Source organism: Dermacentor andersoni, chromosome 1, assembly GCF_023375885.2.
Source record: "Dermacentor andersoni chromosome 1, qqDerAnde1_hic_scaffold, whole genome shotgun sequence".
NCBI lineage: Eukaryota > Metazoa > Arthropoda > Arachnida > Ixodida > Ixodidae > Dermacentor > Dermacentor andersoni.
Window position 1 is genome coordinate 213,155,615 of NC_092814.1, and position 12,217 is coordinate 213,167,831.

The 12,217-nt window shown below is 46.7% G+C and overlaps 1 protein-coding gene across 1 annotated transcript in view; it reads left to right on the plus strand.

Moving 5' to 3' along the window:
- Positions 1-12,217, plus strand: part of LOC126548109 (lysosomal alpha-mannosidase-like) — a 98,962-nt gene that overhangs the window by 15,311 nt on the left and 71,434 nt on the right. The window contains exons 2-4 of the mRNA XM_050196221.3: positions 3,119-3,268; positions 9,264-9,457; positions 11,925-12,030. Coding sequence (XP_050052178.1) covers positions 3,119-3,268; positions 9,264-9,457; positions 11,925-12,030 — 450 coding nt within the window. The remainder of the gene's footprint in view (positions 1-3,118; positions 3,269-9,263; positions 9,458-11,924; positions 12,031-12,217) is intronic.

Genomic DNA, 12,217 nt, shown 5'->3' on the forward strand with positions numbered 1-12,217 from the left:
CGGCAAGAGTTAAGTATTGTTGTAATCCCACCCCTTATGTAATACCCCTGTGTGGGGTCCTTAAGGAAATAAATAAATAAATAAATAAATAAATAAATAAATAAATAAAGACAGAAAGAAATAAGTTTCGCGCACAGTATGCAAGGTATATGTAAACTGGCAGCGAAGCTTTCATACAAGCCCACATCTCAAGAAAATAGCGGCTCGTTTCAACCGTCACCATCTACGTAAAGGGGGGGGGGGGGGCAACTAACAGCAAGCAAAAAGAAGTGACTGCAGAACTGGAAATCGCAGTGACGTCAAGATCTTATGCTGCTTGGCGCTAATGTTCGACTTTCTTTAGCGTCCGGCATTTCGACCGCTACGGCAGCAGTTATTGTTCTTTTGAGGCTGAGGCGAGTTAGCGACTCCCTTCAGCTGAAGCGCCAGCGTGTCATTATACTTTAGGAGTGGCGCACGTCTTGAGGTGAACATAATTAGGCTCTTATTGACGGCAATAGCTCCAGTAGGTTCCTTAGGAAGGTGAGCGAATAGGACGAAACTAAATGACAGTGCCACAGAGGTTTCAAAAGCAACTTCGCTTTTACTCGTCTAGAGTAATGCAAGCAATATAATTTCGAATCCCGGCCACGGCGGCCGCATTTTGATGGGGGCGAAATGCGAAAACACCCGTGCACTTAGATTTAGGTGCACGTTAAAGATCCCCGGGTGGTCGAAATTTCCGGAGTCCTCCACTACGGCGAGCCTCACAATCAGAAAGTGGTTTTGGCACGTAAAACCCCGTAATTTAAAGCAATATAATTGACTAAACAAACACGTTTCAATGGAAGAAAAGCACTATGGCTATAGTACGATACAACTTAAAGAAAACAGCAGTTGGCAACCAAGGCACGCGGATTGCGCGGTGTTGTGTTACTCCGCTATCCAATCACAGAAGCTAAGTCGTCGTCATGCGACGTTTTCAAAATGGCCTAGTGCTTGATACCTCCGGGGCGCCTGCTGTTCTTGAAGAGTCTTTTCATCGGCGGAAGCGATAAGGTGTGAAACAGACATGGACAAAGCGTATAGTCTGAGCATTTCACTCTTCAAAAGTCCTCAGTACAGTTCATTTCATTGCTGAGCCCGTTTTACTCGCGAAACTTCACTACCAATTGAAGTGAAACTTGACAGTAAATAGTTGCAGCGACGCAAGCATTTTATTTCAGTTCCATAAAGAATTAGACTTTCGCCATTCCACTATAATAGACGAGTGAAGACGTATAAAATTACGCGCTTATAACTTTATTTTTTTGTGGTTACAGCCTTATTTAGGTAACAGGAAAAGTTTGAAGTACGAACTATTTGCAGTCTCGTGGAGCAACAATGGCTGGCGGTTATGAGGGGGTGGGCGGGGCTTCACTGCAGACTTAAGTTGTATCCGACTATTGCACGCAGTCGTAATGTATAGCAACATATGCGAAACGTTTTCACAGAATCATTCGCGATTCCGTGCGACACCGTGTATTCAGATCGAACGATTATCAGAGGAGACGACATTGCTTCAGAAAACATTCGACGTACTAATTTTGCTGCCCGTCGGACACTCAGAGCCAGTGTTACGGAAAGTGAACGAACATGACGCGACGTTTCTTCGCGAAGCGTTCCGCACGTATCGTCACGACGAGAGACAGCGCGTCGGATGCCGCAGCGTGAACTTGCGCGATAACAAAATACCTGGACTCGCACCTTTCGCCCATGAATGCCGTGCGCTAGGTCGCGCAAAGTTTGAAGGGAAGCGCAAGCCACACTTTGAACAGACACGCAAGGAAACAAACAAACAAACAAAAAAAGCTCGGACCGCTGCATTCAAGTGAGCAACGCCGTTCCCCACGACATTATAGCTGGCTTGCACATTCTTGTCAAGTCTTGCGACAGAATCACTGGTTGGTAGGGGTCACAAAGAACGAACTAATAAATTGTGAATTAGAATAAAATTAACGCTCGTTGATTTAGTACACCAAAAATATTTGAAAGCAATATTTACTTGTATGACAGTATTCTGATTTAACATTTTCGAACATTTCTTCTAAATAGGTTTTCTATAGCTTCAGTGCTTGTGCCCCCCTCACCTAGTCGCGCTTCCATCGTGCACCACTGACTGATACCTCTGGCGATAGGTTTTGGCATGCTTTTCGTTTCAAGCTTCGCGACCTATCTACATAGACCTCGCAGTATCTACACACATCTACCCCAACTGGCACGGAATCTTATGCCCACTCTATCGCCAACGTGTCAATAAGTGAATGGGCGCACACTCGAATATATGCGCACCATATATGCACAATAAATGACGGACTACACCGATAGCGCACGAATGGTTGAAGCTGAACGTTTCTTGACGGTCCACAAGAGTAAGCGAGTTACCAGCGATAATACATATTCGCTACAAGGTATTACAATGTGCAAAACGGCTACGTTTCAAGCCTTGCGCGCAGCAAGAACAAATCTATCGGAACTGAGCACACTCGCGAGCAATTAGGCTGGAATAATCAGATAGTGACAGCACCAAGGAAATTTGCTCAGTCGAAAATGTGACAGGCGGCTGCTTCAAAATATTTGCCAAATAAAGAACGAATAGCAAAACACACTAATCCTGATTCAATTCATGAGCGGAAGGTTTGGATGGCTTGGAATACATATTTAACCTCGCTTTTAAAACAAGCACCATATATGCTGCTCACTCCGTTTGCACATAGCATAATCAGCCTCCAAAGCGCTTTTGCATGTTCTCTGAAGCTGTGGCCAAAGCTTCGTGTTGTCCACCCAGTCACCGTCTGCGATATCTCCCGAAATAGAGGTTTGCTAAGCCACACCGGCGTCATACACACCCATTGTAAACGCGGAGGCAACGGAGGCAGTTGAGGCAAGCAATGGACGCGTCACCACGTGATCAAACATGGCAGCGCCCACGGGATCGCCTCGAAAAGGGTCAGTAGGTTTTGTTATTTCTCACCGAAGTGGTAAACAGCGAACCTGAATAGCTATCGAATAGCTAGAAGGAGGCTGGTAGACTGCCTGCACGCTTGCGACTGTGGCAGTGTGCTGCAACGACAGAGCCCTTGGGTCATTTTTGCGACAGACGTGCAGGATATCTACAGCTCGGTGACGGCGGCACTGCACAAGAGCCGCGACCGGAAGTACGTGTCGGCTGAGACGGCGTTCTTCGAGCGATGGTGGCAAGACCAGCTGCCGCCACGACGAAACAGTGTCCGCAAGCTCATCCAACAAGGTTAGCCCCATGCGGCGTTTACCCGAATGCGACAAGTGACGCGTCGCATTTCTTGCGCATTGTGTCCATGTAAACGTCGGTAATGTGCTACGAAAGTGAATCGCATTGGTGCGACCGGCGGAAACCTAATCACAGGAAACGGGTTCCAGGTTGTTTCGGACAAAGGGAAATGCGCCACGTGTAAGCATGCGCTGTCATGTAGTAGTTACCGTGATGTGCCAAAAAATGCGACTGTCGCATTCACGTAAGCGCGGTTAATGTTTCCATGAGCTGCGGGCGGTGAAAAAAAAAAGCATGTTTTCTGCTAAATATGCCACATTGAAGAGAATAATAATGAAAATGTGCTACCAAATATACATAAAGTTCGGCTGCAGTTGTAATGCCTTGGTCTATTATATATTTTAGACGGGCATTTTCTTAAAACTTTGGATGATAACGGGGCTTGGTCAGGGTGATAAAGCAAAATCGCGCAGTGACAGAGGTGGAGAACCACAAGATGTTTTGTCCAGAAGGATTTGTATTATGAACATTCCTTTGACCACTGTGTTATTGTTTTTCTGTTTTGTTTTTGTTTTTGCCCCATGTCATTTAGAGTTAGCAACATTACGATGTTTTACCGACTAAGCCAGCAGACAATTTATTAAGGTGTCATGGTGTCTTCAGCAGTTCGGAAAAGCGGGTGTGGTTTCATTTAGCTGGCCGACGTTCTGACGTGAGGCCACAACTGCCGCATTATGCACGCCTTCGCCATCCGGTTGCACATGTGACTGCAAAGTAAGTGTTTAAAATTTTCCCCCCTTCGTTTTTATTTTCATGCGTAGCATTATATGGTTAGTCGGCCAAACACTTCCATGTGAAGCCAGAAAACCTCTTTCCCAATATGTACAGAGCGAGAATGCGCAGTTCAAGCCCACTGTGGGCCCGGTTGGTAGCTGCCATCCAGAGTACATTGACAAACGACCCGTTGTCCACGATAAATATAGGCACGCCGGCGCAATTAATACAGTCTACGGGCCCGCCCTTCTCGCCGTTCCCCTTACGCCATTCCAGGTCCTCCAATACTCTTCATCTGGTCATGAAATTTCGCCGAAGGTGTTATATAGGGACAGAAGGTGATACCAGAGGCGCTGGCGTAAGTAGAAGGTGAACAATCTGCTGTGCCAGATGGCCGGGCTGCGCGATCATGCAAACCTCTCACGAGGAAAGGCGCCTCTCCCACATTTATTTCAGCATGTTTGCAGAGTGAACATGGAACAGGAACTTCTGGCAAAATTATTTAATGTGGGATGCGTTTGTGTTTAAATTATACAGGGCACCGTTTTATGATTGACGTCGCCCCCTCCCCCCTAGTAGCCTTCCTTGCATCAACTGTTTCGTTCGGCTGTCTCTATTTGCACTTTGTCTAGTTAGTTGTATAGGTCAGTTATATTTGGTTAGCTAGTTCAGTGTGTTAGTTATTAGTTGATTAGTTAGTAAGTTAATTATATTTGCTTAGTTATTATACTTAGGTAAGTTATTAGTGAATAATTTTGTTATTTCAGTTGGATAACTTAGTTAATCAGGCGGTTAGCTGTGTTAGTCTAATTAGTTAATTAGTGTTGTTAGTTACCTTATTTATTTAGTTAGTTCAGTTGGTGTACTACTTAGTTATTATTATGTAATTACCTTATTGGTTGAGTTGGTTTTGTTACTGTAGTTTGTTACGGTACTTATTATTGAGTTTAGTTAGTTAATGTAGTTGTTAGATTGGTAAGTTAGGTTAGTTAGTTATTCGATTGATAATTAGTTTAGTAATTATATATTTGGTTAGCTTTATTAATTTAGCAACTGGTAATTAATAATTAGTTTGGAATTCGTTTAGCAATTAGTTCAGCGACAAGCAGTAATGATGTAGTAATTGTTTAGGAATTTAGTAATACTTAGTAATAAGTTTAATAGTCAGTTGCAGGGGCGTAGCCAGGGGGGGGGCTTATGGGGCTTGAGCCCCCCCCCGAAATTTTTTCGTGCTGTCATGCGCCTCCGACCAAAACAACTCCCGGCGCCGGAAATAATGCCCGATTTTGTCTAGAATGTCCTGAATTCACGCTCGAAAAGACATTTTAGCGCGAACATTGTGAAATCGGGCTGGATTTCGCGGAAACGCCCATGCATCGGGAGTCACATATCGTAACGCAAGGAGCCCCACCGAGCAAAAAATTTCAAGGGCGTTTTGATGGCGAGCGGGCTCGTCTCGGCATCTCGTGGAGGCCGCGGAATCTACGGAGCGCTTGGATTTCAATTCTGAAACTTTGTGGGTATAAAGTTCTCATAACATTTTGATGTGAAAGGTGCATTGACATTTCCAAAGTCGTGCTTTAGATTTTCGAATCCGGAACTTTGTGGGTTTAATGCTGTTGTAAACATTTGACACCAAAGGTGCATCGACCTTTCTAAAGTCGTACATCGGGCCATACAACGAGACAAGCCAAATCAACATACTATCAGACAAGTTGACAAAGCACGCAGCGAGATCCGATGAGACAAAGCGTTGTGGTGGTTCATTTGTGCCATCAGGTCACAGAAAAGAATATGAATTTTTTTTCACCTGCACCAAAGCATCCATGTCAAGACACTAAAGCCACCATTGTAACTAAGTTCTTATTTATTTTTCTACCTAGACTTTTATTCGCGAGGATACATTAAGCCTCTTATCTTTTTTTTTTTTTTTTGTTCTCGCAACCCGCGGGCTGCCGATCCAGCCAGAGCGCATGCGTTTTTCTCGTGCTGCATCGACAACCGCGCGGCGCACTTGGATGCGCGTTCGTTTTTCTCTGGCCGACTGCATTTTCACCTGGCAGAGTTTTGGACGCTTTCTGGCTAGCAGACGAGAAAAAGAAACAATGCATAGTCGCTCGCCGCCAGCACTGCGGGGACTCGACGGATTGCAACGCGTTCGCTTGTGTGCGCAAGGGAGAAAAGCGGGGAGGTAGCGCGCCGCCTTCTGTCGCACGCGATACATTTTGGGAGTGGAGGGAGGGGGGGGGGGGTGGTGCTGTGATCTGTGAATCTGTGGTTGCGCGACCTGTTTATTTGCCTTGTTTGACGCATTATATATAGTGACTTTTTCTTAGGTAAGTAGATTTATTGGAGGCTTATACGTATATTTAAACATCTTGTTGCGAGGTTTTCTGTATATGCGCAGTGAACTTTGTTTCCAGTGCCAATTTTTGTCCTGTATCACGCTGTATCTTCACATTTGTATATTCCATTGTATCTTCGCATTTCTAATGTACGAAAGGCGAGTCAAATGAAAGTGAGACAACCCGCCCCGCGCAATAATGGTTCGGTTCATTATTTTCGAGGCATGCGCGTAGCACATACGCATCTCATTTAGAAGTGACATGCAGAGGTGAGGTTAAATGTTCTTTAATGTTCTCATACACTGGGTTGAACAGGGTTACGTGACATAATGGACACTCCAAAAGTTGAACAGCTTGGTGGCGTGAGGTTTTTGACAAATGAAGATGTTTCCCAAAAAGAAATTATCGCCATATGGCTGCCGTATGCGTTGAACATTGCGTTTCATTGGCCACTATGAAGCATTGTAGCAAACTGTTCAAAGAAGGACATGAAAGCTACAAAGACGATCCATGGCCGGGCCAAAGCCACCGTGCAATCATCCCCAACACAATTGAAAAGGCCGTGGCTGCTCAGTGGCTATGGTGTTGGGCTGCTGAGCACGAGGTCGCGGGATCGAATCGCGGTCACGGCGGCTGCATTTAGATGGAGGCGAAATGCGAAAACACCCGTGTACTTAGAGTTAAGTGCACGTCAAAGAACCCCAGATGAGGGTGACGACATTTTGTCTGCAATTGTGACCGGGGATGACTCATGGTGCCGCTACTACTAGCCTGAAACACTACGGCAAAGCTTACAGTGGAAGCATTTGAATTCACCACTCCCAAGGAAAACAAAGGCCGTCATTTCTGCCGGAAAAGTGTTGACTTCTTTTTAGATCGTTAGGGGCCATTATTGATCGAATTTTCGAAACCTGGAGAGACTCTAAATCGTTTCAGATATTGTGAAAGGTCGGATCGGCTGCGTGTCGCAATTAAGAACAAACGACGTGGAAAATTGAGCATTGGGAAGATGTTGCTTCACAACATTTCCCGTCCCTACGTCGCTGATGTGGTTAATACGAAACTGGCTAAGTTCAAGTGGGAAACGTTGCAACATTCCTCATGCAGCCCCGACCTGTTGCCTTGCGTCTTCCACATTTGGTAAAATTTGAAAAAAAAACTGCTCAAAGGAACCAGATTCGTGTCGGAAGATGACGTGTAGTCATTTACAGATTTTTGTGGCAGCAACCCAAGGAGTTTTATGAGACGGGAATTACGCGACTCGTTAGTAGGACAAGTGTCTAAATACTCATGGTGACTACTTTTAAATAAAGTACCCCGTTTATCATATATTCGCATTGGCTCACTTTCATTTGATTCGTATATTTTGCAGAACTCCTGCTTTTTTACATGTGCTCTCTGTTGCGACTATAATTTCGGAACAATTGCTCGCAATGCACGAGCGGCGACAGCTGCTCCTGCGCAATACATTCTAACAAAGGACAGCGTCATTGAGATTTTCCCCTGGTCGTTGCATATGTACGAAAATGTAAACAAGGTTGTTGAATGACAGATATATATATATATATATATATATATATATATATATATATATATATATATATATATATATATATATATATATATATATATATATATATATATATATATATATATATATATATCCCTCGACTAATTTTATAAGGAGGAGGCCGAGCTGCAAAGTGAGCCCCCCACGAAAGAAATTTCTGGCTACGCCACTGGTCAGTTGGTAGCTTTGTTTATTAATCACCTATTTGTTTGGTTAGTTAATCAGTTCGTTAACTGCGAAATTACGTAAAAATGCGGCGTGAACTTGCTCTGTAGTCGGTTTCTAACGATTGAGTAATCCAAGTGTACAATTTGAATTAGAATTAAGCCGCTGTTGCAAACGCAGTTGAACCTGGAAATGAAGCAAGGTGTTAGTTGTTTCGAATTTGTTCGCGTATAAGTTTCTGAACACTGTGCGGAAGCAGGGCGGCGATTCGCACGTTCTATCGCCCAATATTCACACGCCGATGCAGGCAGCCGACCCTCGCACAGTAGCGAGCGCACGCGCTGGACGCCCGTGGCGTCCGTTCGGCGTCTGCTCTGGTCCACCTTCTTTCTACATGCGCCAGCGCCGCGGTGAGTCTATTGCGGGCGCTATATGAAGCTTTCCCATAGCGTTACGGGGAAGTTTCATGACCAGATGACAGTATTGAAGTAGCCTGCCTATATATATAGTAAAAGGGGGGATAGCAACCAGTATGGGAAGCCCTATAGTAAACACCCGACCAGTGAGGATGGAATGTGACTAAAGGGAAGCCAAAACGATAGGATGCGCCACTCGTGCATTAATTACGCATGTACGCACCACCGTCCCTCTCCGCTGACCATGACAGCATTAACGCGTTGGTTATGCCGCGTCGGGCAGCGCGCAAACAAATTAAGCGGAGCTTCCCTGAACGGGAATTGTTGAACATATGCGTAGGATTATATAGCAGTCGGCGTGGTGCGGAATGTATATGTTCGGCAATGTAAATATGTGCCTCTCTCTGTTCGTACACTCCTCACGCACATATAAATAAATAACGCATACTGCGTTATTATAGTCCCCCCACCCGCTAACACACACGCACACACACCGCCATATAATGCCACACATATTGGACAGCTCTCGTTCAGCTGTGTGCAGCTTAATTTTTTTACTTTCGTGTTACGCAGCCTTTCGGAACTTGGCACGTTTCGAGTCGATGTTTCGCGTTCGCAGTGCACCACTATTCGGCTATCGGGCTGCAAACGCTCTACGGAGGTGCGGCCTGTCGCGAGCAGTCTTCTGCGCCGCAGCAGTGCCCGTGACGGGCTGCTACATGCAGGGCAGCTGGAGATGGCGGGTGGCGGCTGGGTGCAGAGCGACGAGGCGACCACTCACTACTCGGCGATCGTCGACCAGATGACGATGGGGCTGCGCTGGCTCAACGACACCTTCGGCGAGTGCGGCCGGCCCCGCGCCGCCTGGCAGGTCGACCCGTACGGGCACTCGCGTGAGAACGCCGCTCTCTTCGCACAGGTGTGCACATGATACGTAGTTCAGACTGCTGGAGGTCGCCGCCACGTTGAATTCGGTTCGCTCTGTACGACAGTTCGGCTCAGTAGGTCACGCCTTTTGCGGTCAGTGGAAAGCCTTGTTCAGAGGGCTCTATAGAGCGCACCGGCTGTCGTTTAAGTTGGAGGTTAAATTTTGTAACCGATCAGTCATCAGGCTAAAAGTAAATCTGCCATAACCCGTTGCGGGGTCGGATTCACATGCATTTAGTTCGCAAGTGTTCTTTGGAATTGTCCGGTTCGTCTTGACTAATAGCACGTCCAACACCGCGATTGGCTGGCAGGTGCTCTTACACGCAGTTCCAGCGTAAAATATTTCTTGTGAATAGGGGGCCCTGTTCTCCAGCGCGAGGGCGTCGGTTTGATTCCCGGTCACGGCGGCTGCATTCCTATGCCTATGCAGCCGCGACGGCTGCCTATGAATGCAGCAGAAGAACAATGCTTTCTTTGTTTTTATTGAAATTAATATTAGGAGAGGTTGGCGCCTTTATGGTGGCACCGACTACTTCTTGTCACTTGGCAAAGGAAACAAATTTGCGTAAAAAGGGAGAATAGCGACACGAAATGTGGCACTCAGTAGAACACTGGGTGAATAAAAAATATACAGTCCAACAGTACATGAGTCGCAAAGTTCTGTGCATTAGTTCAGTAATGGCCGACTTACGCACAGATCGCACGCCTGCCGCACGCGTGCGGTCGTGCTTAAATCTGCACATGTCGCACACAATTTCGGCCCACATTGGGTCCACATAAGCAGTGCCGGCCAACCGAAATTTGTGCACTTGTGTACGACATGTGCACTGTTCCACACGACCGCACGCATGCGGCGGGTTTGCGGTGCGGCGTGCGGTTTGAGCGCAAGTCGACCCTATGGATGTAGGCGAATAAGGGCCGTCTACCGTGTCGCTCAAGGCGGACACTTCACAGTTATGCGGTAGAAGGGAAGTCTCGAGAGCACTCCCAGGCTGTCTCCCTCCCAAGGAAGGACCAAGCACAATGCTGCTCAGTTTTCGATGATCTGAAGAGAACCGGTGTATACAGGATGACGTGATCGATGACCGGGGGCAGACTGCCGAAACATTCATGTGCAGACGTTCCGGCCATACAGCTCAAGGAACCGGTGGCGTTCAAAATGAGTCCGGAGTACTCGATCATACGGTATTCGTAGTGTTGTCCGAACAGAGGCTCTACTCGTGGGCACTTGCGCCAGGCACTATATTTTTTGCAATTTTTTCTCCTTCTTCCGCAAGCCCGTATTGCGTGCAGCACTCTCGAAAAAGGTATACGAACGAAATTAGGTAAGATGGCATTGCTATACGCAAGCCGTTCTTTTCTATGCGGATGTTTTATTTTTCAGCTGGGCGCATCAGCATTCACTCATTTTTTTCGCACACCATTTCAGAATTAAACTCACCTACGACTACCAGATGATATCTGAAAGGATATCAAAAGATCGCAGGCATTAAATGTAACGGCCCGTATTCATAAAGCAGTTCGTAGAGCGCTTCGTAGGCGCTGCCGCAGTGATGAGTACGCATCAGTGAACATTAAAATTTACAGGACCGACACTTCTACCAGAGCCGTACAGTGCGGCTAGGTAGTCTGCGCACGAGGCGCCTGCTGGCTGCAAATAGATTTAAATGGGCGACGAAGGCGGGAGGAGCGCTCGATCGGTAGTGCGAAACAAAAACTTGTGTTTGCCGTGGTCGAATCGGTGAGGCACCACGTCGCATTACGTTTGGCCTTCGGCTGTGCCGTTCAACTTTTACAACTGCTCACTTGCGTTTAGGCGTGCTGAAACCGCTTGAAATGTGTCCTGCGCGGAGCCGCTTCGAGTAAGCGCACGTTCTTTTGTTTTGCGCTGTCTCTGAGGGCTTGGGATGAAATAAAGCTGCCGCGAAGGCCTTCTTAAGTTGCAAACGTGCGTTGATTCCACTGAGCGCCATAATCATACCTTCAAGTTTGTTACGCTTAGTTATCTAGGGCTGCTTCAGTCGACCTCCGTTACGAACTGCCTCTACTATTGGCACAAACCTTTAGTGTATTAATGAGATGATAAAAATATCCGCCGCTGGCGTAGAGCTCTGCGTGGCGTTGTTGTTCGTAGTCCGTATAACAACAGACACACAACGAGGCTCCATATACACTGCTCAAGCTGTCAAATCGCTTGTAACGGCTAGAATGTCACGAATACCATAAGCTGCATCAATTTACTCAAATCTGGAAGCAAGGAAACGTCGCGAACGCATCGTATACAAAGTTGCCATATATATATAGGGCGGAATTTTCAGGTTCTGGGACCTGGGGGGAACTAAGAGCTCATATTCGTAGCGTATGACCAGAGGCCTCCTTTGATACTATCTAAAACAAGTAAAGCCTTGAAGGACTCTAGGCGGTCTTGTACAGCGCTCTAAGTGCGCGTCTTCACGCAGATGGGCTTCGACGCAATCTTCTTGGGTCGCGTGCACGTGGCCGACAAGGAGTACCGCCGCAGGCAACGCTCGCTGGAGTTCGTCTGGAACACCGACAGGGGCATCGGTGCGTTCACCCGCAAGCTTCGCCGTCCTGGTCGGCACCAGTCCACGCGTGCTTTGCAAACATTCCACAGGACACGAATGCTCGTTATTGGTACATCGCGGCTCTGAGTGGCTGTTAATTGGTTTCAGGAGCCAAAATCGGGGAATAATTATTGCCGGAGACGTAACCTGTGCAGGGGGATGCAAAT